The 26,729-nt window shown below is 36.2% G+C and overlaps 11 protein-coding genes across 11 annotated transcripts; 2 read left to right on the top strand and 9 right to left on the bottom strand.

Moving 5' to 3' along the window:
- Window positions 1-73: 73 nt before the first annotated feature.
- Window positions 74-804, top strand: GCK72_009921 (uncharacterized protein; the record flags this gene model as incomplete). Its single annotated transcript, XM_003094960.2, has 5 exons — window positions 74-107; window positions 156-253; window positions 299-412; window positions 456-599; window positions 646-804. 5 exons carry the CDS (start codon window positions 74-76, stop codon window positions 802-804), a joined length of 549 nt encoding a protein of 182 aa, XP_003095008.2.
- Window positions 805-919: 115 nt separating this feature from the next.
- Window positions 920-2,033, bottom strand: GCK72_009920 (uncharacterized protein; the record flags this gene model as incomplete). The annotated part of the gene is made up of 5 exons (XM_003094951.2): window positions 920-1,037; window positions 1,090-1,259; window positions 1,309-1,588; window positions 1,722-1,856; window positions 1,909-2,033. 5 exons carry the CDS (start codon window positions 2,031-2,033, stop codon window positions 920-922), a joined length of 828 nt encoding a protein of 275 aa, XP_003094999.2.
- A 259-nt stretch (window positions 2,034-2,292) lies between these two features.
- GCK72_009919 (uncharacterized protein) lies at window positions 2,293-3,218 on the bottom strand (the record flags this gene model as incomplete). The annotated part of the gene is made up of 5 exons (XM_003094971.2): window positions 2,293-2,428; window positions 2,474-2,610; window positions 2,717-2,914; window positions 2,967-3,100; window positions 3,146-3,218. The coding sequence occupies 5 exons, from the start codon at window positions 3,216-3,218 to the stop codon at window positions 2,293-2,295; spliced, it is 678 nt and encodes a 225-aa protein (XP_003095019.2).
- A 1,863-nt stretch (window positions 3,219-5,081) lies between these two features.
- On the bottom strand, window positions 5,082-5,537 carry GCK72_009918 (uncharacterized protein; the record flags this gene model as incomplete). The annotated part of the gene is made up of 2 exons (XM_053727598.1): window positions 5,082-5,286; window positions 5,332-5,537. 2 exons carry the CDS (start codon window positions 5,535-5,537, stop codon window positions 5,082-5,084), a joined length of 411 nt encoding a protein of 136 aa, XP_053587175.1.
- Window positions 5,538-7,061: 1,524 nt separating this feature from the next.
- GCK72_009917 (uncharacterized protein) lies at window positions 7,062-9,402 on the bottom strand (the record flags this gene model as incomplete). Its single annotated transcript, XM_003094956.2, has 6 exons — window positions 7,062-7,206; window positions 7,892-8,316; window positions 8,408-8,538; window positions 8,618-8,781; window positions 8,831-9,054; window positions 9,370-9,402. The coding sequence occupies 6 exons, from the start codon at window positions 9,400-9,402 to the stop codon at window positions 7,062-7,064; spliced, it is 1,122 nt and encodes a 373-aa protein (XP_003095004.2).
- Window positions 9,403-11,987: 2,585 nt separating this feature from the next.
- Window positions 11,988-13,146, bottom strand: GCK72_009916 (uncharacterized protein; the record flags this gene model as incomplete). Its single annotated transcript, XM_003094959.2, has 6 exons — window positions 11,988-12,283; window positions 12,381-12,604; window positions 12,652-12,710; window positions 12,806-12,906; window positions 12,953-13,026; window positions 13,079-13,146. The coding sequence occupies 6 exons, from the start codon at window positions 13,144-13,146 to the stop codon at window positions 11,988-11,990; spliced, it is 822 nt and encodes a 273-aa protein (XP_003095007.2).
- Window positions 13,147-13,457: 311 nt separating this feature from the next.
- GCK72_009915 (uncharacterized protein) lies at window positions 13,458-15,295 on the bottom strand (the record flags this gene model as incomplete). Its single annotated transcript, XM_053727597.1, has 7 exons — window positions 13,458-13,584; window positions 13,642-13,849; window positions 13,895-14,189; window positions 14,237-14,469; window positions 14,515-14,980; window positions 15,026-15,183; window positions 15,235-15,295. 7 exons carry the CDS (start codon window positions 15,293-15,295, stop codon window positions 13,458-13,460), a joined length of 1,548 nt encoding a protein of 515 aa, XP_053587174.1.
- A 2,487-nt stretch (window positions 15,296-17,782) lies between these two features.
- On the top strand, window positions 17,783-19,310 carry GCK72_009914 (uncharacterized protein; the record flags this gene model as incomplete). Its single annotated transcript, XM_053727596.1, has 8 exons — window positions 17,783-17,935; window positions 17,978-18,094; window positions 18,166-18,269; window positions 18,403-18,503; window positions 18,555-18,661; window positions 18,738-18,819; window positions 18,865-18,964; window positions 19,256-19,310. 8 exons carry the CDS (start codon window positions 17,783-17,785, stop codon window positions 19,308-19,310), a joined length of 819 nt encoding a protein of 272 aa, XP_053587173.1.
- Window positions 19,311-20,098: 788 nt separating this feature from the next.
- Window positions 20,099-23,376, bottom strand: GCK72_009913 (uncharacterized protein; the record flags this gene model as incomplete). The annotated part of the gene is made up of 9 exons (XM_053727595.1): window positions 20,099-20,209; window positions 20,255-21,135; window positions 21,185-21,473; window positions 21,522-21,813; window positions 21,880-22,101; window positions 22,296-22,360; window positions 22,578-22,790; window positions 22,872-22,970; window positions 23,086-23,376. 9 exons carry the CDS (start codon window positions 23,374-23,376, stop codon window positions 20,099-20,101), a joined length of 2,463 nt encoding a protein of 820 aa, XP_053587172.1.
- A 1,399-nt stretch (window positions 23,377-24,775) lies between these two features.
- On the bottom strand, window positions 24,776-25,552 carry GCK72_009912 (uncharacterized protein; the record flags this gene model as incomplete). Its single annotated transcript, XM_053727594.1, has 5 exons — window positions 24,776-24,982; window positions 25,034-25,096; window positions 25,141-25,224; window positions 25,296-25,404; window positions 25,458-25,552. 5 exons carry the CDS (start codon window positions 25,550-25,552, stop codon window positions 24,776-24,778), a joined length of 558 nt encoding a protein of 185 aa, XP_053587171.1.
- Window positions 25,553-25,732: 180 nt separating this feature from the next.
- On the bottom strand, window positions 25,733-26,655 carry GCK72_009911 (uncharacterized protein; the record flags this gene model as incomplete). Its single annotated transcript, XM_003113126.2, has 6 exons — window positions 25,733-25,805; window positions 25,859-26,004; window positions 26,052-26,229; window positions 26,318-26,477; window positions 26,524-26,562; window positions 26,607-26,655. 6 exons carry the CDS (start codon window positions 26,653-26,655, stop codon window positions 25,733-25,735), a joined length of 645 nt encoding a protein of 214 aa, XP_003113174.2.
- Between the last annotated feature and the right edge of the window lie 74 nt (window positions 26,656-26,729).

The following is a 26,729-nucleotide window of genomic DNA, read 5'->3' as shown; positions in this document are numbered from 1 at the left end:
ATAGGAACGGCAATTTCCGCTTCTTCGCAGCTACTGCTTCGCTTCAATTCCCCCTCAAAAACAAAAAGAAGATATGGATAATTTACCACAAGAACCATTCAAATTAGGTCAGTTAATATTTTTTTTACCCTTAGACGAATTCAAAATTGATTCAGAAATAATATCCAGTTTTCCACTTCAAATGGCGATTTATTTCAATCTTTGTTTCTACCCAATGCATTTGATTAATCTATGTCTATCTCTGTATTTCAAGGTAATCATTTTCTAGATTTATCCCATTTATAATCTATACTTTCAGTATAAACTTCTTACATTAACCTATCAAGTAATTGCATTTTCTGCTTGTTTAGTTCATTTGGGTAGTGAAGGAGTTCGATTAGGTCTCGGCTTTTATGGGAATTTATCAGAAAATGTGAGCTCTTTTTTCTAGATTTCAAAGTAATCCCTAATTTCAGATGTCCGCTCTTTTTGGATTTCTCATCACTTCGATTATTATTCAAATTCCGCTTACAGTATTCCTCGCTGTAAATGGTGCGTTCATGAATTTACCACTCGAATACGTGTTCTATACTCTTATTGTGATATTCAGTGGGTTTCAGGTTTGTATTGATTGAAAAATGCTTATCAACGAATCTCACTTTTCAGACAGTCTTCGCCATTCAGGCTCTGATGAAAACAGCTGAACGGGAAGTGGCGAAGTACATCAACAAAATTCAACAGGAGTCAATTGCAGCAGAAAAGGAGGCCGCTGCTGTTAAATCTCCTAAACTAGGAAGGAAACTGACCCAAACAAAGAAATCGTAGATGTCCATATTATAAATTTATTTACGTTTTCTTTATGAGCAAAGTGAGATATTTCAAAGTGAATGAATCAATATGAGGATCAGAAAGGAGGGAGAAAGAAATAGATACATTGAAATCACATGAGCCCCATCGATGAATCTGCGTTTCTCATATCTGGAGGCTGGAAGACTTTCTCGATGAGTTGAATACTTTTTGCGTAACGAGCGTTACGCTCACGTTGATGAGCACACCATCTAAACAAGTGAAAATTTATTTTTTCCTATGTATTTTGTTGTCTGTCCTTACCCTTTCTTGACTTCTTTCCAGTGGCGAATATATTCCGTTTTCAAGTCAGACAGGTATCTCGGATCGACTTGATCATCAAATTTGTCGATTTTTGTTGGGATGACTGGCAATTCGGGGACATTTTCATCTGGACGTGGCATTCTATGAATTTCTCTACAAGCCAGATAATCCTGCAATAAGAAAATTAACAGGATTTGACCAGAAACGACCAGAACTAACCACAGCCAAATTTGGTGCAAATTCTGTCCGTTTCGTGTTAATTGGTACATAGTCGTTGTTCATATGTCCTTTCACCCACGCTCTGCCTAATGAATACTCTTCTTCGAATCTTCCAGCGACCATTTCGAACGGTTTTCCTCGTAGTTCGAACATTATTTTAGAGTCACGAGTCATGGTTTTACGAGGTGAATCCAAAAGAGAAGTAGAAGATTCATGACGCATCATTTTACGTGGACGACCCGGAGGCCGACCTTGACGGCTAGATTCCTCTTCACCACGACTGAAAATACCCTTTTCAGAACCGTTGGTTGATGAATAAGCTCTAAAGGAACCATTGGGTCAAATAGTTAGAAAGAAGTCGTTAATGGAATAGGGATCCCACATAGTCTTCGTGAGATTATAGTCGAACTTACGTATAATCTTCCGGAAGAACGCCAATTATTTCAGATGGATGATGCTTTATAGTAGTGAGAAGATTTCCAAGCCGTTTGCGAGCAAACTTCATATCTGGTGACTCGGGGATTGTTGGATCATAGGAGAGTAAAGATCTGAAAACAAAACAATTTTCAAATTTGCCAAACTAGATAAAAATTTTCTCACGTGAGCTTTCTGCTTGGGGATTCCAGTGGAATTGGACCGCCACTAATCAATGGGTCATTCTTGATAATACTCCGTTCGGCATCCTGTGGCAGGAGAAACTCATCTAGGGGGTCTATCTCTGACATCTGAAGTTGCTTAATATTTAGAAGAAAAGATGAACCATCTTTGAAAGCGAAGAAATAAAAAAGGAGTTACTACCTAAAACATTCTAATCACGAAGAAAATCTAAGAAAACTTTATTTAAGTTATTAAATTAATCAAATAAATATATTTGTATGAACATGAAAAAAAGGAATCTAATAAATATACTGATTTGAAAGGACAGAGATGGGAAGAGCAACAGGTTGTGGAAAGTGTCAAAAAGTAAAACAGAAATTTATGTATCTACTCATTCTTTCGTGCGTTTGTTGTGCGGTTTGCAGAATAGACAATGACGGTAAGTGCAGCGGTGGCGATAGAGTAGACGAAACGGAATGCCAATAGAGACCAGCCGTAAAGAGAGAATGAGTGTTGTACGGTTCTGAAAATCAAATATACATTCAGAGTTGCATCGAATAGAACATACTGATATACGAATGTGGAGAACACACACATAGCGAGAACGGGAGAGATGATAACTTTATTTTGACTACGAGTGATCATCCATGTAAGGCAAGCGAGAGAAACAATAACCATCAAGTCAGCCGAAGAGTTGAGAGAAGTCTGCAAAAATAGAAAATTGCTGATTATTCAATTCACTAGTTAGAAGTTACAACTTATCAAAACGCTGAAATTATACTCTTCATGAAAACGTCACGTCTAAACTTACCTGAATCCAACGCCAGGTGAAAGCGGTACCACGAGCTCCAACCCACAGAAGAACGAGACGATGAGCAATAGAATGAGCGAATCCCCATCCAAGACCACCAACAACGAATCGAACTTCTCCCTTTCCAGCCAAGAAATTTGTCATCAGAAGATGAAGACCAATTACGTCGATGATATCAGCACTACTCTTCAGAAATTCCTGCAGAAATAAACTCCTTTGAAAAACGTTATGATGTACTCGAAATTCGTACCGGTAAAATGGCGAATCCTTCCCCATCGAGATCTGGAAAGAAAGTAGCAAGGATGAGAAGTTTCGCAAGCTGAGTTAGCAGATATCCTCCACTTGCTGTTGCGCATTTCCAGATTGAGCTATACTCGTTGATACCTGAAAGAAATATTTTCTGGATGATGAAAATATGAAATTAGGTACCTGAATACTTGTAGACAATAAAGTAAGGCGCAAATGAAAGCGCGATGCAGTTGATAAAATGGAAGAACGACATGTTCAGGCTAGATTACCTGAAATAGGCAGAATTTTGAAAAAAAGGAAAAAGGTACCGAGTGCGTAGTTTAAAAACGGAAAATCGTCGTGATTAAATTATCTTAAACATCATTGCTTTGAACAGAAAATCGATGATTAAATGATGTCGAGGAGCAATGCATTTTTGGGACAATGAAAGAACTAATTTTTAGGTAATTTTGTAAAAACTTAGGAAGTACTGCACCAGTTCTTTACTGATCATTGATATATCGTCTAAAATCATTGCCACTTTCTGGGAGATGGAAATTAGAGAAAAACAGATTGTGCACGCAGCGGCAGAATTCGTTGGAGAGCCTTGGAGACCCCACAAATTCCGAGGAAAAAAAACTCCTGGGAAACGAACTCCTGGGAAAAAGGCGGGGCCAAGCGCGCTGATTGGCTAATCAGTTGCGCAATCTTGCTAATTAGCATTTTGCAGCCAATCAGCGCGCTTGGCCCCGCCTTTTTCCCAGGAGTTCGTTTCCCAGGAGTTTTTTTTCCTCGGAATTTGTGGGGTCTCGAGCCTTGCGTATGAACGAGGCAAACGCGCTGCATTGCCAATTATTTGAGCGGGAGATTCAAAAAAAGACAAAATCGCACTGGTACTGGTGCACCGTCTGCCAGTCTCTCTCACATTCGCCTGCGTGGTCGATTGTTGAAAAATCTCCGGTTATAATGGGTGGTGTATGGGACGCAGGAGAAGCACGAAATCAGAAAAAAGGAAATAAGCACATTGAAAAAGGGGTAATAATTATTAATTTCATCATTTTTATAAACTTTTACACATTTTTGAAACACATTTATTGAAACAGTTCACTCAGAATTCTGAATAAATTATCGTAGTTGTAAGCGTAGTGCTTTCGTTGTCTCCGTAAGTTCTCCATTTTTAATTCTAACAGTTTAATAAACCAGAGATAAGCTATTCTGATGAGAATGAAACAAATTACGAAAGAAAAACAACCACAATTTGGCAGATCTACTGTTAAATCAAACACCACGGTATATCCGCCCACTAATACGCCAAACTTTTCTGCCTCCCACCGCTTGAGAAACGCGTCAGTGCGCGGCTTGGCGCACTACGCGTTTTTTAAAGTTTTCCACTGAGGTTTCAGATTTCTTCGATTAAAACATGGTTTCTGATTGATTTTTCAACATTCAATCGCTACGTTTACTTAATGTGATATGTGGGTACATTTTAAGTATAAAAACCTCGCTGGTGGTTAGATTTGAAGAAAGAAATTGTCTATTAAAAAAATTTCTACGCATTTTTAAAATAAAATTCAGCGAAAACATATTTCGCGGCTTTAAAACAGTGTCGTTTTTTATAAGAAGATATTTTTGAAAGGAATAAATATTATTTAGCAAAAAATTCTGAAGAATTCCCTTTTTTCGCTTAGTTTCAACTAGAATTAATGCCTGTTGTCCCGGTCTCAATTTTTTGCGTTTTTTGTCCACAGATGACAAGAAAACTTTGCGAGGACTATATTATCATTGGATATTGTACAAATAACTTAAGAATCACGTAAATTGTGAGTTTCGTTCAAGTCTGCTGTATCTAGCTTCAGAGCGTCCCAGTAACGGGGTTTTGGGACATTATTTCGTGTTGTCAGGCGTTTTCTAGTTGATAGATGTCTACTAATGACCATTTTAACCTTTTCCATTTGTCTTCCTAAATCTTGATTTTTGACAGAATCAGCTTTAGTATTAGCGCCTTTCTCGTGCGCGGTGCCGAGAAACGCGTCAGATACGTTGAAGGCGTATTAGTGGACGGATAGGGTGTGAACACAAGATAAATATTCCGATTCAAAAGTATCCCGTCAACTCGTAAAATAACAATTCACATAAATCAGAAACGTTCAACTTCCAGATCTTCTTCTCCTTCTTGTTCGTCCTTTTCAGGGAGAACCGTAGTTTCTGTTAATTTTTCTTTTGATTTTCGAAAAATTGTCGGGAGTGATCGAAATACTGATGGAAATTGTCGCAGGAAGACTCCCCGCAACTTTTTGTCAGCCAATATATTGATCACAGGATCCACGATCATCGCAATTAGCCTGGAACAGAGAAACGCGTTATTGTGTGGAAAACTACTAACTGACCATACAATAGCTGCAACACTAGCCAGCATTTCAACATCAATGAACAAATAACTGTAGAGAAATGTCTTACAAGGACTTTTACATCCTTCTCCAAGTGAAGATAATTCACGGAGATTTGCAAGAGCAACAATACAAACGATGAGAATCGGAACACTTCCAACAGCAAATGTAATCATATTCATACTCAGACGACGCATGGCGACCATACCTGAATAGAAAATGAAACTGAATGATTTCGAGATGAAACAACGGACTATTCGAATTAGATCTTGATTGAACAAGGGAAGATTTTCGAACGAGTCGGTGTAATCTCGCCATCATTGCAATGTAAAGGCTAATTACTGTTCCATAACATATTGATAAGCTCACAACAATTATAATAGCGAGGGGTTGTTGACATGATTCAAAAGAGCAAGATATTGGAGCAGAATCTGGATAGAATAGTGTTGCTCCCCATAGACCAATGCACACCTGTAAATTCACTTCCATATTACGATACAAGTGTTTATGAAACTAAGTGCTAGTAATATTACAAAAAAAGAAAATTAGATCTCGAAGAACAAACCGAAGAAGCAGTGGAAAGAATCCAAATTAAACCAATTATAAGCCAACAATGTGATAGAGTAACAGTTGTCATATAGGAAATATGATGTGCAACAGCCAAGTAAAGAACAATTGTTAGTGTGATGTAAGTTCCTAAACGAAAATTGTGAACGTTGAATTATGACGAAGAGTTGTGAGTGATCGGGTAAGTAGGTTGGACAAAATAAATGGAAGTTACGATCCATTTCAGCACTTTTCTTTTATCATGATTCACTTATCCAACTAAACTTCTAGTACACACCAACCTGTGATTGACAGGAAAGTGCTGCTTCCAACCAAAATAAAAATCATTGCTGAAATATAATTGAACCCATTAACTTTCCAAACGATAATAACCACGTAGAACAATAAATTGGCGACAATAATAGATAAAGATCGGCTTATGAGAAAGGCTTCCCGTTTTTTGAAACTGAAATGAAATTGAGTTAGAGAAGAAGAAAGTTGATGAATACATACCCCATTTTTTCATATCTAAAACATTTAATTTGAGCTATCAGGTATCCGATATTAATTATAAATGCAATTACTGATAGAATAATTGGTAGAAATGCTAGAAAATAATCACTAAATGAATCAGCTCGATGTAGTTCCTGCAGATTTATTTTCAGTGCTTTTCAGGTTTCGAAGAACTACCTTCAACAAATAGCATGGATCTGTTCCGTTATCCAGAGGACAATCTGCGTAGATTTCATCTTTTCCCTCTATGAAATATTGAGAGCAATTCTGTTATTTAAAGTAAATATCTTTCTTTTTAAGTAATAGCTGAAAAGATTACCACGAAAATGTCAGGTATATAATCAGAAATTCCACGCTGTCCCATTTTTGATGAACATTCTTCCCCGTACATTCCTGTGAATTTTCCTTTTAGAATCTACTTTTTATTGAACGTTTATCAATAGAGCACACTTGCTACTCGAGGAAAACGTGAAATAGATCTAAAAACAATAGGAAGAACCAACTGTAAATAGAATATATTTATGCACAGCACAGAATCAGAATACAAAGAACCTTTGAGAAGTAACCAGTAAATTATTATTACTTCAAACATAATTCAGAATCAAATATATAACCCGTTATGTGATTGAAAGCACTAACAATTTGAGAACATTTTTTTGATTATGAGAGTTTTATTGATCATCCGTCGAAATTGTGGATTTTGTTGAGGCTCGTCGCATTCTTTGTGAAACCCGTGTTATCTGTTTTGCGAATACTCCACGAAGCTTCTTGTCAGCCAATATGTTGATGACTGGATCGGCTATCATTGCGATGATCCTGAGAATGAGATCATTGTTATTTCATTTTAAAATTTGATAGAGAGAAGGGGATGTACAGTACCGCCCAAAAGGTTATCAACTTTGGCTGTTTTCAGTTGAAAATGGCCAACTTTGAGAGTGTGTCATGATAATACAGATTCTTCCACAAAGAAAATTTTGTATAAACCATACAGAACAAAGATAGATCTTCATTTCTGTAGTTGACAACTTTTTTACGAGCACTCTCTGGCAAGTTACGTATCAACAAAGTAATTTCTCCCTCAAATCGACAAATTTCAGTGCAGAATGGTGCGATTTTTGAGCTGTCGTCTTAAAATGACCATAACTCTCTAGGGAGTGCTCGTACAAAAAAGTTGTCGACTACAAAAATGAAGATCTACCTTTTTTCTGTATGGTTTATACAAAATTTTCTTTGTGGGAGAATTAGTATTATCATGACACTCAAAGTTGGCCATTTTCAACTGAAAACAGCCAAAGTTGATAACCTTTTTGGCGGTACTGTAGATGTAGTTAGAGATTTCCACATTTTTAGAAAATTGGACATTATTCGACAATCTGTGACTAGGTCACATCTTTGTCTTCAAACAGATCATTCACGAAGGAACTGTATGTGAAATGATTAAACCTAAAATACAGTTTCACACCTATTAAATTGAAAACCTTTTTTAATCCTTGAAACTCACCATACTATAGCAGCGACACTTGCCAAAATCTCAACTTCGACAAAGAGCGAACTGTGAAGAAATGTCTTACAAGGACTTTTACATCCTTCTCCAAGTGAAGATAAGTCACGGAGATTTGCAAGAGCAACAATACAAACGATGAGAATTGGAACACTTCCAACAGCGAACGTTATCATATTCAATCCAAGTCGTTTCATTGCTGTCATACTGTTGGATTTGGATCTTGATTGAACAAGTGATGATTTTCGAACGAGTCGATGCAACCTTGTCATCATTGCAATATAAAGAACAATAACTGTTCCATAACATATTGATAATCCAACTACAATAATGATAGCCAGTGGTTGCTGACATGATTCGAATGAACAAGATATTGGAGCAGATTCAGGATAGAATAATGTTGCTCCCCATAGACCAATGCACACCTGAAAACAATTTATTGGCTTGTCTATAATTTATTTCTTTGATCTTGGCACTTTTGATGAATTGGAAATATTGTTTTAGGAAAAAACGAACCGATGAAGCAGTCGAAAGAATCCAAATCAATCCAATAATAAGCCAACAATGTGTTAGAGTTAGTTTTGTCATGTACCAAAACTGATGGACAATTGCTGTGTAAAGTAGGATTGTGAGACCAATATATGTTCCTGAAATACTTGTTTTTTGAAATTAAATCTTTGGAACAGTTTCAGATTATATGGATGAGTTTATGATAACTATACACACCTGTGACGGATAAAAAGTTGATTCCTCCAATGAGAATAAATATCATTGCAGAAGTATAGACAAATCCATTAGCTTTCCAAACAATAACAACAACATAAAATAACAAATTAGCCAGAATAATTGATAGGGAACGACTTATCAGAAACACTTGGCGCTTTTTGAAGCTGAAAAACTATAAATTCAAATTCAAATATCAAAGAAAACCAAACGAACCTAGTCTTCTCTTGGCTAAAACATTTCAGTTGAGCCATCAAATAACCAATATTAAGTAGACATGCAATCACAGAGAGAACTATTGGAAGTATCGCTAGAAAATAAGTTCGGAACTCCTTTGCTCGATGAACTTCTTTGAGTAAATAACACGGATCAGTGCCATTTTCTATCGGACAGCTGGCATATTTTTCATCTTTTCCGAATATGAATATACTGGAGCAGTTCTGAAAATATGGTTTATATGCTGTTTTTTCGAATTCATTAAGCATATTCTTTATACGATTACTTTCACAATTAGAAAAAAAATAAGTATTTCATTGCGAAAATACAGTAATGGCTTAAAAGTTTTCAGTTTTTGTAGTTTTAGGTTTAAGAAAGATGACCGTAGAGAATGTGTCAGGCAGTCACGAATTGTCGCAAATGAGCTCGTTTCTGTATTTGTAGATTTATTTGTATTTTCAAATTCAGAAGTTTTCCTTGGAAATTCTAGTACTCTAATTCACTTTCTCAGTTTTTTTGGTTTCAAGAAAACAACTAACCAGAAAGATGGGCGGCACCGGCTCACCGCTCATAGTACCATCTCCAAAAAGAAAATGGACAGCAAAATGAAGTCTGAAAATGAGAAATTGAATGAAAAAGTATTCAAAAAAGTGAGAAATCTCACAGTTTCTCCATTATTGTATGAATTATTAAACAAATTCAAAAAGTAGACAATCCTCAAAAATCACAAAAACACAAATAGCAATAGAGATGAAATGAGAGTGGAAAAGAGATAATCATTATGAGTGAGTTGGTTTTTTGGTGTACTGTGTAAACCTGTTTACAATTCGAAATTACTCTTTTTTATTCATCTGGCGTTTCTGATCCATTTTTTCAATTTTTGATCACAAAGTTCAGTGTACTTTTTGAACTATTTTAGGAACAGATTAAACGAACATTTTTAAAGTTTCAAATTGAAAACATGGAATTCACATTCATTGAAATAGAACTTCACACAGACTGTAGTCACTTTAAAACACATGAAAAAAGAAAAGAAAGTGAAACATTGAGTCTTTTCTGGAATTGATAAGAAAATGAAACACAGAATAGGAAATGACGAGATTAAATGATAAGAAGTTGAGACAGTTTGTGAAATAACCGAAAAGTAAATAGTAGTATCAGGAATACTTTAAAAGCTTATAGGCATCAGAAACTACAATTTCAAATGTGAAATTCCTGGATGATCACTGAAAAATAACTTCCTAGGTTTAGCATTTTGGGAACTAATAGTATGGATCAATAGTCATAACCAATTGGAACATGCTAAAGCAATAAAAATGTTTTAGAAAAAACCTAGAAGACGCGAAAGAAAATAGAAATTTCTGACTTGAGAAGGGTGAAGAAACCACCTCTTAAACGTCTTAAATCCTAACTTCGTTCTTAAAATGTATTTCCTTATCGTTATGTGAATTGCGTCTTTTTGAGGTGATTTTGAAGTGTTTTTTGTCAGACTTTCAGAGTAAGTTAAAGTTGTTAATTCAAAAATAACATCAAGAGCAGAAAACGAATAAAAAATATGTGTTTATGAGTCATTTCAAATTTAAAATGATAGGGCGAAGGGGGAAACATGGTTAGATAAGAAGTAGGAAGTAGGATGGCTTGAGAGTTTAAGTGAGTTTTTAATTTGAAAACAAAACAATGAAAGAAAAAAACGGTGAAAAAAGAACACTTCAATTTGGAAAAAATACAGAATAGGACCATTCCTTTTAATAAAGAGAGATCCGGATGCCGAGATTTCGGAATCTCTTATCTAATCGTCGATTGTAAACATAGATTCATGAAGGTCTTTCTTGTTTAAAGACCTAGATTGAACGAAATGAGAATAAGAAATGTACTGATTATAGAAAACGTGGTCTCTAAGTGTCAGAATATCAGCTTATATAATATTATCACACTTTCATCACTTTTAATTTTAAATTCAATCTAAAACAAATAATGGAATGTATGAAAAAAAAGGTTGTTAGTAAGTCAATCAATGAGTAAATAAAAGTAAAATGTCAATCTGATAAGGGATATAATCAGTGCATCTTCAAGATCTAAAAAGCAAGATTGGCGAGGGAAACTCAGGAAATGATGTCATCATTTTTGACTTTTTTGTGGGAAAACGTTTCGGTAAATAAAGGAAAAAAGAAGAATAATTTCTTTTTTAGAGGTTTTATTATAGGCTACTCTGATGTCTTGTCTGAAACATTTTATTCTTTAATGCATCTACCCACGAAGAAAAATTGTACCATTTAATGCATTTTTTTTTTCAAAATTTCAAATTACAGTACTCTACAGTAATTCAGTCGATAGTAGACAGGAAAATTACAAAAGTCTGAAATTAACGTTGTGGTTCTGTACAATATTTTCTTCTCCTCAAGAGAATTTCAATTAGAACGATTCTAATTTTGAACAAAAAAGAAAAATGCAACTAGTGGGTTTAGACGAAAAAACCTAAAATTGAAGTGCCAAACCAAGATAAACGCGAATTTCTCTGCCACAAGACACGTCACAGTTTGAACTTGGCTTTATTTGCTCACAAAATCATCGCAAATAGTACTTTTCTCGATTCGTTTTAGATAAACATTTCGAGAAATTGGTATTTTGAAGCTGAACAATACGGAGAAAACGTTCGCAGATCTCGATTATCTTCTCGGGTTTTTATGAGGAAAGATGAATTTGGATTCGATTATTCTTCCATCCAAAGTTCTTGAAACAGTGGCTTCTGTTGTCATATTTCATCAAATAGACAAGAACACTCTGCATCATTTTCAGTATTTTGTAGCTCACAGTCAAACTTTCGATCACATAGATTGTACTTTCCAACTATCTGAAATTCATGATTTTCAGACAAACATGTTTGATCAAAGAAGACCTCCCGTACTATCAGTTTTCCAAGAATTGAGAGAAATGAATCACTTCATTTTTATTTGCAAACCATTCATGAATGACGTTTCAAGACATAACAGGAGAATGTATTGTAGTTTTTCAACTTGAAATTTGGGGAGCATGACAGCAAGAGAATAGAGAATAGAATAATGAGATAACAGAACATGAGATCTAGATGAGATATGAAAAAGTAAACGAATTCAGAGACAGTGGAGTATAAAGACAAGAGAAAACCATACGATTTGTATCAGAAGAATCCTTGAGATAAGAGCTCCCCAGCTCTTCTCAAATCTTCTAGTTCTTCCTCAACATTCTCGTAGATTCCATTCTCCACCAAAGTATCTTCATCGAACTTCGGAACACGATTGTAATTCTTTGGAAGTACAGTTTCTTTCATAACAATTTCAACTTCTTTCAATGCTGTCAAGTCTCGCCCACGGACAGTTACTATCGATCTTGATGGATTATCAGGAATAGGATCAGAAATTTGGATCTGAACGGTGAATTTGTCGCGGAGTGATTTGATGTTACGACCGCCACGACCTATAATTCAATTTATTTGGATGGATTCATTTTCTTCAAATGAGCAACAATAGTATAACATTTCTTTAAGAGCGATTTCCTAAGAAAAAAAACATACCAACGAGATATCCAACCATATGAGACTCGACTTCGAATTCAGCCGATTTCCACGGTCTCTGAATGACTTCAATGATTTCCGCTATTCTCAATCGAACCATTTGAAGTTTCCGAGTATCCGATGTACGAACCAGCAGGTAAGTGATCTTATGACGAGCTTCTTCGGATGCTTCCGCAAACCAGTCATCCGTTTCAAATTTCTCACTCCATTCAGTATCTGGGTTTCTGAAATTGAAAAATTCCCCTCGGGAGATTGATAGTTTTAGACAAACATTTCATCGATGGAGACGTCAAGCTCTTCTGGTTTATATGAACGAAGCACGCACTCGGTCTGAAAGTTGAAATACGTGTTCTTTATTTCAGCTTTCGTGGCTTTGTCGAATTTCAACTTAAATTGAAACATGGAAATGTTGAAAAAGATCTCACCTGTGAATCATACATCAGTTTTCTCAAAGTCATTCCACGTTTACCGATAACAGCTGGCACCGCAAACGCCGGAATTCGTATGTAGTGATCTTGAGGAAGTTCTGAATACCACATGCACAAACGTTTCAGTTACTTTTTTTCCTTTACCTGGTACTTCTGTTCCCGACTCTGTTTCCTCTAATTGCGGCTTCATTCTCACGAATTTGAACAATCTGCGATGTCTGAAATATCATAATTCGTCGCTTCTCGTAGAATTAAAAACAATAATTTCACCTGAGATACTTGATTACAAACGGACTTGCAATCATCGCTGCAATCAAGCAATTGGTCAGTTTTCCCATACTGAAAATGGTGTTTTACTTCAGAACATTCGTAGCAAAACTGTTGAGACCTTCACAACAAAGTAATTATCACTGAAATTTCTAGCTTTTGTAATAAGAAACGAGTCCAAATAATTAAAATTTATGAAAACAATTATTCAACTGCTCACATTAAAAAGAAACGAAAATAAAACAAATTAATGAACGCGAAAAAGAGATCGTCACGATTCACGGAAAACGGGCTGAAAGTGGGGAAACGGGAAAGAGCGTATATCAATATTTAGGGGATATAGGAAAAAATAAAGAAAAGGATAAAGGTGTAAGATAGCGAATTACTGTGAATAGTATGCTTGGTGGCCTTGTTGAGCTCCGGGAACATCTCCAGTAGGACCTCCGGTGGCTTGATTGCGTCGCATTTGATTCTCAACCATTGCAGCTTGTTCAACGAGACCTATTGACCTGAAACTCATCAAAATAAAGTCTTTGATTTCAAATGAGTTTCGTTCTTTTCTTTACCGATAATAAGCGGCCCATTGAGCTGAATAATCAGGAGCACCAGTGGAAGGATTGACGGCAGGAGTTGGATCAGTAGAACCTTGTGGAATGACCACAGTAGCAGGAACCGCGTGAGATTGTTGGATAGTGTTATGGTACATATCATTTGAAACATGCTGTTGAGCACCGTTTCCGTTCGAAGGAGCCCACTGTTGTTGCTGTGGAATACCTGTGAAACCACTATGTGAAGAACTGAAGCCCATTAGTCCCTTACCATATTGTTGTGTTTGTGGTTGTTGTTGCTGAATAAATCCTCCTTGAACACCTGTTGGATAGCCTCCACTTTGGGCTGCGCTACCATACATTCCTTGAGGATGTTGTTGATAACCGCTTCCTGGGAGTGGCGGAACTGGAGTGTTCGGAGCGATTTCTCCAACTTTAATCTTGACAAGATGTGAAGCATGATGAATTTGATACTGAGTTCCTTTGATTTCAAAAACTTTTTCGTCTTCGTTTTTCTGTTCTGAAGCAGCCGCTAAACCACAACTGGCACCACTGTCTCGTTCAATCTATATCAGAAATAATTAGAATATTTTATATTTTAAACGACGCTTACCTGTTTGATATTCTCTCCGCCTTTTCCGATAACCAATCCACATTTTGTAGCTGGAACATGCATATAGAAGGTCGATTGTCCTAGTATATTATTGCCTCCGAGAATTGATCCGCTTCCAGCTTGTCCATTTTTAATTGCTCTATTGACTATTTCCGTGATTCTTTCTGTAGCTCGGTATATTTGATCACGAGTTCCCATGATAACGGCTACGCGGTCTTCAGAATTCGGGTTAGCTATAAATATTTATAATACTCATTGCTACTAAAGCGAATACTAACCATCAGGCTTGAATTGTATCTTTGTTCCTGTCTCCATCGCCAACCTCTTGATCATTTCTCCTCCTTTCCCAATAATCATTCCTGCTGAAACTCTGGGTACAATAACCTCTCCTTTAGCTTCTTGTCCTCCATAACCACCATATTGTCCTCCAGATGACTGACCACCTCGTGGAAGTAATGGTGGATTTCCAGGAGAGCTGTTCATAATATTGTGAACCAAAGCTTTTGCAGTTTCAATTGCTGCAGGAGTTCCAACCATTCGAAGTGGTTTGGGCTGTCCGGTCGCGCTGGATGAATCCTGTACAACGTTCAATGAGCGCAATCCAGATTGGTCTTGGAGAGTACGAATCGTATCGCCTCCCTTTCCAATAACGAGACCGATTTTATCAGCGGGAATGAGCATCTCTTCTGTGACTTCCCCAGTGGCGACTGTCTGTGGTACACCAGTTTGATTTCTACTGATGACCTGAAAAAACCCTTTTCAGCAAATTCACTCCGGATTTTTTCAAACCTGAGTAATCATCTGTTTCGCAATTGCAACTTGATCGGGTGGTCCTTCGATTGTACAGTTACGGATTCCATTCATTGACTGATGATCCGGATCCATTTGAACGCGACATCCCGATGTTTGTTGAATGAGACGTATCTCGCTTCCACCTTTTCCGATAACTAAATTTTGAAACATGAGAACAACCCCATCAATTACGTTTAGGCGCTTACCGAGACCAACAACCTTCTCTGGCACTTGATAAATTTCGATAATCTTATCAGTATCGCCCATGTTCAAATCGCCAATTTCTGATGTTTTTTTGGCCGGAATGAGATCTCCTGAAAATTAAAAAATTAAACTTTTAGGGGATAAGAGACATGTACAAAAACGAGTAATCTTTATTGTCGAAACAAAAAAGTTCCGACATTTTTTGCCTTGATAATAAAATACATCAGGTGAAATAAATTACCATTTTTTAAATTTTTTTTAAACCAAAAAGTGTTAAATATCACAAGTAATAGGTCGTGAATAGATCCACGAGTTTTTATTTTACTCGGAAATGTTTTCAAAGCTTTAGCAAGGTTGATGAGGATCAATACAATTAATTTAAAAATTGATCGGAAATAGAAGTTTAACAATATCATCGTGGCGAAAAGGTAACAAAATAGTTATCAATGCGAACTATCCGTATTAACTTGTTCTCTCTTTTTCTTCTCAATCTAGCGATGATAGCGGAGTGAACAGAGAAGAAAACATTCGAAGAGAATAAGAATTTGAGAAGCGCAGACAAAATAACTGAAATAAACGGGCGGGAAAATGCAAATTCGCGCTGCCGACTACTCCGAGGGCATTTTCAGAGCGCACGCACTTTTCTTCTTTTTCAAAGATTATTTTTCCGCTGAAAGAAGATAGAGAGATTACTCACCATCCAAGAGTTCCGAGTCGAGCGGTCTTTTCAGAGTCCCAACGCCGCCATCGGCGATTATCTGAAACAGTGAAATTAAGTTTCAAAATGAAAATTTTGAAAGGATAAAAAGATATAACGATACAAGACCTGAATTGTATTGGAATTCACAGCGTTCATTATTGAAGTATCAGAAGAAATTTTAATTGAGGGAGAAGAACGAGAAGAAGAGGAAGATCTGAAATTGATGGTTACAGAACAAAATGAGAATATCATTCGAATTGAACCTAAATTCGTAAAGAAAAATAAAGAAAAAACATAAAGAATACAGTATTGTTGATTTATTTCGACAATTCAATCACATTTTCGATTATTCAATAATTCAATTGAAACTTTAAGCGCTGCGAGATACCGTGTAAGAAACTGGCTGTCCCTTTAAACTTGTAGCTTGTAAATCGACATCTATGCTGTGTCAATTTAGTATCAACATGCTCCGGTTCAAAGTTAGCCTACTATTTGAAACTCCCGTTTAAAAAAATCATATCATGCACACTTTTTGACTAGACACTCTAATTTTTTGTCTTTATGCTATCGATCGTTTTCCCAAACTTCAGATCCAGAAAAATAGAAAAATAGAGAAGAAACTCTGAAAGTGGATTATTTGGCACTGTGCCAAAAAATATCGATCATTCCACGTCCCTTCGTTTTCTAGGCCGCGCACCATTCGACTCCTTTCGGACAATAGGCTTGCGATGATAGACAACACCCACTTTTGTTTGATAAGAAGCAATCTGAACTATGCTTTCCGGAGTTTGATATACTGTTTCGATGCAGTTAAATCACTCCTCTAGAACATGGTTACAGAAAATATAATGGCAAACAATTTCATTTGGACGAATTGTTTATAAAGAAGAAAACTAAACAATCAAGCGAATTGATGAAAGAATCATCGTAGGCAGAAAATGTTGTGAACATCTCAATCCAGAATCCAGAGCAAGATCATACAGTACCCTGAGTGAATTCAATCCTCATAATAAATGTCTCAATTTTCAGAAAAAATACAATATCATGGGAAATATATAGTTATTTCAGAAATCACAGAAAGATGACGACATTCAATGTGCCTCCTTGATTATATTCTGAAACAAAATTAACTGAATTCGTGATCTGATACAAGTAAAACTCTAACCGTGTTTGAAATCGGTGTACACTTTCCATTTATTTGTCAAATCCAAAAGAATCTAAGAAAATAAAGTTTTGAATTATAGGGAACTAGGCAACGAGGGGGGGGGGGGATATAGGGAACTAGGCAACGAGAATACATTGTTCAAACTTCTTTCTTGTGCTTGGAAAAGCCGAAGCAATTTTCGTTGGTGTGCTTTATTTAAGTTTTAGTTTTCTTCGTTTTTCCTTTTTTGAATTTCTTAAATACTCATCAATTAATTATATCAAATATTGGCGACTGTACAAATGACTTTTCTTCCTAAACGGCAGTTTTACTATCTTATAAATATGATATCGACACACCATTCAAAGCGAGTAGTATCTCTTTTAAAAATCCTGAAAATTCCAATATTATCATCGTTGTTTATAATGAGTGAGTCAAAGAAAATAATAATTTTGATGAAACCAGGTTTTCAGTTTTCTTCATTGTTATAACTAACTTGGATACTTCTACAGCGTGAGTTTCCGTGATACTCAATGGTTTATGATCAGACTTATCTCAATTATAACTTTTAAGATGGTCTATTATACAAAGTGTACAAATATCAGAGACTCCAAAAAGATATTTATCCAGTCATTTAGCAGCTAGGAGTCGTCTAGGTATATACAAGAAATACAATTGTTTCCACAAATTTTTTGAAGGAAATCATATGTTCGAGCTGGCTTCTTTACTTGGAATGGCAAGAACTCTGAATCGAACTCCTTTATTTTTTATAGAAGATGAATCATACGCGAAAATGTTGGCGGAAATGAGAATTGTTATTCCTGGTCTGGTGAAGCAATATCACATTGTTAATGGATCGGTCTGTCTTTTCTTGTGTATCGGTTATATTATCTTGAATTAGGTACCACCTCCAACTAAAACTACATTCTTCACTGATCGATGTTGTGTTTATGTTAATCCAAAGATTCTATTGAATAACGATGACCTATATCTTCATCTTTCTGGTTCTTTTTATCAGGTATTCTGTTGATTTTTACTTTCGGATCGGTTCATGTTTCTCAATTAGATTTGAGATTTTCTTATTTTCAGAGTTGGAAATACTTCCCAGAAATGCGCGGCGAATTGCTTGGATACGTTAAAAAATCCAATAAAACCTCTGGGCTTCTTCCCAAATCTGATATTAAAACATTTGTGTGAGTTGAGAGAAGAAATGAAAATTGGGATTACTGTAGCCCCACTTCTACCTCTAAACTGATCAATTTATAAGTATTTTCCAAATATCATCGACTTCAAATCGTAATAATATAAATATTTCTGTATTTTTAGAACTTGTGTTCATGTCAGAAGAGGTGATTTTCTACTTGTTGGATTCGCAGCTTCTGATGCAAGATTTATAAAAAGCGCTTTGAAATTTATTGAGGAAAAAGGTTTACAAATACTACGAAAAAACTCTAATAATTGAATAAAACTGATTTAAGAGGACCCAAAAAAGCAAAATAAGGTCATCGTTTTCTTCGGTGACAGTATTAAATTCATGAAGGAGCTGTCCAATGATCTATTATTAGTCAATGGGAAACAAAAAAAAGTAAGTATACTGTGAAAATGAATATTCCATGTTGGACTAACCGCTGATGAACTGAAAAGAAAATGAATACTTGAAGATATCTCACTATATATCTACGAATTCTCCAACGGATGATCTGATTTATGCGAAGGAAAATTGTGATGCCGTGCTGATCAGTGGTAAAATGAATCTTGATTCTACTTTGTAGCATCTTCCCTTTCTAGCTCCACATTCAACGTTTGGCTGGTGGATTGGATACTTTTCGAAATATAATAAAGTGTATTTCATGGATATTCGAGCGACGAATGATCACGTTTATGCACGGTAATTCAATCATAACCTATGCAAACGCGCTTTGTTGAGACTACATTTTGGTAATATTATTTGACGCCTAAATTGCAATTTTTTAATATTTTTTGTTTTTCCAAAAAATTGGCCTTTCTCGATTATATTTCTCCTTAAAACTATTTCTTGTCTAAGTTTTTCAGTTAGAACAAAAAAATTTAGGTAAGCGATTTTTCTCAAAAGAGCGCATTTGCATAGGTTCACTTTGAATTATCGTGTTTATGTGAGAAATCAATTATGAAAACAGTCTAATTATTGTTTTTTTTTCAGGGAGAAGGCAAACTTCATCCACATGATTATTATATGCCACATTGGAAATCGTTAATATTTGCTTCTGATAATATTACAGTAATAGAAAGCAATCCAAAGCAGAAATAGGAAATGTCAAGACCGGCTCACTGTTCAGCAGTTTACTTGAAACCTATTTCGTATACGATTTAGCGGGTCTATCCACGAGGAAGCGAAAAGAAAACAACTATTTCATTCTTTAGTTAAAACGATTGTTTGCTTTTTCAGCAACCTCGTGAACAGGTTTGAAAAAATGAGTTTGAGTGAATACAACGATATTCGCATATCAAAATTTCAATTTTTTGACTTTATCCCTAAAATCTGTTGTACCCATTGAAGAGATACACTTTCTATATGAGAAAATCAGCTCATTTGAACCTGACTTAGTATCTGATAATCTTTTTCTGTATTGTCGTCGTTGTCAGTATTTATAAAACAAGAGTATTTTTAAATTTATTTCACTCGAAAAAATATTGTATAGTTAACACGGAACAAAATTTGAAAAATATTGTAGATAAAAATAGTGATTTTGGGAACAGGGAAGTATTGCAAAAGCAAAAACAAATCAGTTTAAAATTTTTTTAATTTAATTTCATGTGAGGGGGTTCACAACCAACTCAAGTTGAGGTAAAAAAATATAAGAGCCCATTTAACTATCCGGAAAAAAGAAAAGACTAAATAAAAACTAGGAAACCCATAAAACAAAGAATAACATTAGTCTTTTTGGTTTTACTGAAGAATTTAGAAATTGATTATTCAAGAGAGAACAGGAGTGTTATGAGTGCTATCAATAGTAGATTTTAGTTCAAGCGAATCATTTATCATTCAATTTCCATCTTCATCGTATGGTTCTTCCTTTTTAACATCACTATCATTGAGATATATCGTGTTTTCCAACGATTGAGTCGCATCTGACGCGCAAGCAGAATGTACAATCTGAAATGTAAGTATGAATTTCAATTTTTTTTTTGAACGGCTTACCCTTCCATTAATGTTAACAGTATCTCTTAATCGCCACGTCTCCTCATCATCATCAAAGTATTCATCAAACTTCTCACCACAAACTGAACACTCTTTCGTCTTCACTCCAGAAGAAGCGACTCCTGGTAGTGGTTCGTCTGATTTTTCTGCATCTTGTTCGTTTGATTGATCAGATGCACGTGAAGTGAGCCACGTTGATGAAGATGGATACCACTGGCGGTATGGAATTTCAGCTGATGACGTATTAGATCCATGACGAGCCAAATTTTGCTTAACGTGCCAATCCATATGATCTTGCCATTCTTTTGATTTTCCTTGAGAATCGTCTAAACGCATTCCACAGTATTTACAAGCATCTGCTCGTTTCGTCATCAATGATTCAACAACAGAATCATAACGAATTTGCAAGAGTCTGATGTTGAAGTCCGTTATAGCAGCTGGCGGAGCATTTCGCTTCTCTATACCTATTCCAATTGGAGTTGGATCAAGATTCTGGGTAGGTGCTGGCATCGTCGGACCTCCCCATCGAGATAGTGGTTGATTACGATTCTGCCGACCTCCTCTATGTCCTCCGTTGATTGGTCCAGACTTTGACTGATTGACTGCTGGTTGCGGTTGATGATTAGACGATGTTTCAGACTTCACTGGTGGCAAAATTCCAGATTTCTGAAGATTTTTGAGATACGACAACCAGTCCTCCTTCTTCTCAGGTTTTTCCGATGCGATTTCAATCTTTTTCTCTTCTCGCATCTTGTGTAAGAAATGCGTGAGATGGTAAGCAGGTTCTGGCTCAATACGTACTTCTGGAGCACTTCCCGTCAAACGGATTTCGTGACGACGCCCATTAATTGTTGCAATAATTGGTGGTCCTCCGAATTGACCTTAAATTTCATGGTTCTAAATGTTTAATAAGTAAATAAGCTATACTACCTTTAAATGGATGCCCGCCAATATACAATTCCCGAGATGGAGCTCCGAATTTCACAACATGTTTCGCTCCAAGAATATCCACTTGAACTGGTTTATCGAACGGAATCAAGTGAGGAGTTCCATCAATAATTAAGTTACGTGGTGTACCAGCGAAATAGATTCGATGTGGAGCACCAGCACGTTCGATAACTGCGGTATCATCAACAAACATAACTTCGTATGCTTTTCCATCAACAAATATGCGGTTATTCGCAGGAACATCAAGTTTTGTCTGCTCTGATGCATAGACCTTTAAAAAAATGGTATTTTTATACTGAGGAAATCAGAAATAGCTCACGTTTTTCTGCTGTGCTTGCTGCTGATGATGTGGTGGTGGAACAACCTGCATTGGCGGTGCCATTGGGGCCGGATCTTGTGGTGGAGAATTGTGAATGAATTGTCCTCCCATACGAGCTGTTTGTACTGGTGGTTGAGGTGGAAGTTGCTGTGGAATATGGTGGAATGGAGTAACAGGCCCTGGAGTAGGTGGTAGTGGAATGAAATGATTAGCAGCGAGTGGTTGGGTAATCGGTACGGGTGGAGGGACAGTTCCAGCAGCGAAAGCATGTGACCCTACCACGGATGTTGGTCTGAAAAATGAATAAATAATACTCCTTCGATAAGATGTATTGATGTCGATTCAAAAATAGACTTACTTCAAGGTTTTTGGTCTGAAGTCTTGATCCTGCGGTTGTGCAACTTTGTTGTTGGTCAAGTTTATAGTTCTTAAATCTTCGTCCAGGGATTGAACTGGTTGGTTCTTCTTGCGATTTGGAGCATGGGGATGCTCAATTGGAGTTGATTTTCTTTTCGATCCTGCTGGAGATGAAACTGAACTTTTTGCAGACCCAGATGATGTTGATGGAAGAAGTTTGTCGCTGCAAAATTACGGATGAATACTTTAGAACTGAAATATATAAACTGGAAGAGTGTTTCTCACAAAAATAGTATATTTGAATACACGATACTAGATCTTCTTTTCATAAAACTCGAAATTTCTATGAACGTAGTTTTGAATTAAGGGGCTCATGACTTCACCCTGACACACGATTCTTCGATGTTTCGAACTTACAGAGGATCTTGTTTCGGCTCTTTCTTGATCTGCTTTTCTTTGACTGGCGTGCTCGTTGTTGACTTCTGAAATGATACAGCTGATTCCCACCCACGTGAAATTTTTTATTCATATAAAAACAGAAATAAGAATTTGTCATGTGCTGAGTTCCCCAAAAAACAGAACAAAATATTTTTTCCAAGAATAAAATAATTGTATATAGAGAAAAAGTGATACAAGACAGAACGCAAGATGTGAATAATTGCAAAAAGTGGGAAGAAAGAACAATGAGGTGGCTTTTACCGTTTTCTCCACAATCTTTTTCGCGGTAGAGTTAGCGGGTCCGTTAGCATCGATGAATTTCGGATTCACAAAAACACGAGTGGGTGGATTAGGAGCACTATTGGTCAGAGCTGATGGGGGTCTGTTCTGAGATGTCATAACTTGTGCATCATGACGAAGTGCCCGACCGGTGTTTGGATTCGAAATAGGCCACGCACTGTCGAGCTTATTGATCTGAAAAAGTATAGGATGCGTTGAAATGAAGGTTTCACATTATACATTCCATTCGAAGGATCTGAAACGAGACTCCATTACCTTTATATCCAGACCGTACAGCTTTGACGGAAGAAACAATCCAGTAGAGCCCCAGGTGACGCGAAGTTTGTATAAAGCTGCTCGAGTTGCCTCGCTTCCCTGAAATAGAAAGAGTTTTGGTAGGCGAGAATTCAAACTAAATATTTCATTCGAAACTAGAAAACTAAAATGTTCAAAGAAATTGATTTAAACAACTTTTCATATATAACTTTACCTGTCGGAAGACATGCTCGAACATGTTTATGATTTTCCGGGCGAATAGCGTATCATAATCATTGGGTTTTCCGACATTTTTCAAAATCGAATCGCAGACATACATCACTGGTAGCTTTTGTGATGGAGAACATGTATTCAAATGCATCTCAATCACATCAACAATTTGTGCAGATGCATCTTTGAAGTCATCGGCTAGAATTGTGAGCAGGTTGATCTGCGTTTTGTTGTTGTTTTTCAACTCTGCCAACGTTTCACGATAATCTCGTGCCGCCGCTTCAATTGATTCCATATTGCTGATGATAAAGTTGGATTTATGATAGAACGTAGATTATTAAAGAACCCGGTTTCTCGTTTTCACGTGCTGAAAAAAGCAATTTGTATGGAAGGGTTACGTTTCGAAATAAGAGCAAATAAACGATAAAATTCAAATCAATTCACTTTTAAGAATACGCACGCGCTTTTTTCGACCCAGAATAGCCTTTGATTATTATTCATTCGAAGCAGGACGAAATAGTACCAACAGCAACAAGAGCAACTTAGCCCAAAATTAGCGGACCGTTTTTTTCGATGAGAACGAGCTTGTATCGCGAAATTGCGACGGAGAGACTTATTATCTAGCGGTCAAAGTTACTTTCCACATAGGTTTATTACTTTTTTGAAAAAAAGGGAACAAAATAAATAAATGCATATAGGGGGATAAAGGGAAAATATCGGTGTAGTGTGGGGAGGGCTGCACGCCGTCTGGGATCTGGTAGGACGCTCTTCTTGGCCTTACGATCTGCTCGTCGCGTCCAACGAATCTGTAATAGAATACTGATTTGGGTCAATAAGTAGTGGTAGAAGTGAACAACGCAAGTGAGAGAAAGAGAAAGAAAGCACAAAAAACGATCAATACATTAATGAATATTGATGACAGTTTTCCTAATAAATGAATTAAGCAAAAAATATATATATAACGTCTCAGCTTTGTTGAAAATTCGAAAAAAAAAAAAGCAATGAGAAAGGGAAAGGAGAAAGGGGTGAAAATGAGAGCGGGTGGTAGATTGCAGGCGTGTCAATCGATTTTTGAGCGGGTCTCGCAGCGATTTTCTTGCTACGACAATGTCACGAGAGAGGCAGACAAAAATAGAAAAAAAAACAAATGCAGGTTTAGAAATTCGTTTATTTAGAAAAATAATATGAATATGAACTAAAAAAGGAAACATAGGAATAACTTTATTTTACGTAGCAAATGTGTGCGAATATGTATTTTAAAAAATATCGTCTTTTCCCCAAATGTTGAGTTAGTGTTATCCGCACCAAAACTAAACGTAGGACACTTACGTAACAATATAACGGGAAAAGCACCCAAAATTTTAGTACCAAAGTCTTGTTACGTCAGAACATCAGCATTCGCTTCCAAGGAATAGGCTAAAACCCTGGAAAAATGAATTTAACGATGGGCATATTTGCTGGAACATGGACTTCTGAGTGAAAATTACTGAAAATTGTAACAATGAAATATAGTGAACGCGTTGCATATAAAAACCTATTTATCTTTCAATTAACAACCTTTTCAAAATTGCATGATAATTGCATTCACATAAAGATACTTTTATAAAAGGCAAGAGAAGTTATATTTAAATGTATTCACTGGGAAATTGAGGTTCAGTACTACAATTCAGTTAAATGAAATATACAAGCCTTAATCATGATTTATATTGCAAAACTTGTGGTGGTGAATGGGGAAATTGAGGTGGTCCATACAACTTTTCAGCACGATGTAAGAACGCCCCCACCATAGTTTTGACAACTTTATCGAAGAAGAGATGCGCGATTCGAGAATGGAACTGTGATTCGAATTCGAAGACCAAATCGTAGTGAAGTGTGCATGAGCGTTCCACTGAAGGGTTGCCCTAAAACGGTGGATTTTGGGAACATCCAGACTTGTCATTGGATTCATATACCTTTCCAAATCGAAATGTTGTATCGAGAGTGCGGAAAAGGTTATCGTTTTCGATAACAACTGACTGAAAAAAACTATTGCTGAGATTCAGAAAGTTTTAACACTTACATGTACCACAGATGGTTTGATATAAATAACGCGACTTGTATACTTTTCCATGAATGGTGGGAAACCTATTTCTAATGTTGCGATCTAAAAACGAGGAAATTGTATTCAACTGACCAAATTTTACGAATTCTACATGATAGAAAAAGTTATTTTACCTGAGAGCTTTCATGCTCATGTGTGACGCTAGAAGACCTACACCATGGCACAAAGTGATGGTATTCGGAAACATCGGAAACTACATTGAACATTTCATCTCGGGAAAAACTGCAATCAAATGAAAATATTACAAATGAAAGCAGTGAAGAACATTTGAATACCCAATCAATCTTTTTTCAGAATAAGCCATTTCTTTCGAATTGAAGAACCTTTTCTGATTTTGGACGAAGCGACGACCGAGGCGAATTGATAACATCTATTGAAAAACACCGTGGATCAAATCCTACCAAAGACGAAAAGTACAACCGATTACATTGTCGATTATCACGATAACGTTGCAAAGATCAACACTTTGAAAAAATGAATACCCGTTTATTACATTGAACCAGAAGATGAAAGAAGGAATTTTTCGAAATCCTATAGAATAAGTCAACATTTAATCATCATAAGAATACTCTTCAACTTCAGCACTAGCTTCCACGAATTCATCTTGATACTCGTCTCCAATCCTGAAAATAAGTTTTGACTACTAATTTCAATCATAGTTTTGTATTATGCAAACCTGTCGCCATAAATTAACCGTGCTTTTTCCAATCTCTGTGCCTTCGGTGCATTTGGAGCAATAACTGATTCTACTTGAAGCATACATTGACTGTTGTGTTCTTCACCTATTTCTCGGTGCGCCAATGAGAGATGCATGATTTTACGCTGAAGTAAAATAATAGAACTTGAAAACTCTAAAAACAAGAACAAACTCTAACTGTCGTCCATTTCTTCCCACATAATAGGCACGTCAAATCACCAGATACGGATGTCATAAAATCCTGATGAGCATAAGAAACGTGGAAAGCGAGGACTTGTATTCGTTCGAAAGATCGGCCACAACAGCCCGCGAGACAAGTGAGAGTTTTCAGATCACATGGATGAGAGTGTCTGAAAAAACTAAAACTAGGAAATAGGGAACTCTCATCAATATGAAGGTGTTTATTTATAAACGAAATTTGACGTATTTGAAACTAACTTTTTGAGTCTTTGATGAATGTGAAGAGTGTCACATCCCAGTTTCTCATTATTTCTTACATTCCTTCCTTCGTTTTGTTGATTGTTGAATCTTCTTCGCAAATTTTCAACATAATCTTTATTATAAACTATTTGGGATGGAGAGCTTTGAGATTCGAGTTCTAAAAAAGAGCAGTTAATTTACATGAAATAAAAAAAAAGACTCACGATTAAAAGAACTCGACGAAGATTCTTGATATTGTTCAGCTGAAATTAAAGGGTATAATCAGAGACAGAAACAAGAAACTAACAATCTAAAAACCGAGAAGAGATGGGCTCCTTTGATATTGATGGTTCCATCTAGAATTTAATAGTTCTATTTCTCTTTGCTTTTTAATAGTTTCAAGTATATAATCATTGGATATCCGATAACC

This window comes from Caenorhabditis remanei, chromosome III, assembly GCF_010183535.1.
Source record: "Caenorhabditis remanei strain PX506 chromosome III, whole genome shotgun sequence".
Classification (NCBI taxonomy): Eukaryota; Metazoa; Nematoda; class Chromadorea; order Rhabditida; family Rhabditidae; genus Caenorhabditis; species Caenorhabditis remanei.
This window is presented reverse-complemented; position numbering and strand designations above follow the sequence as displayed.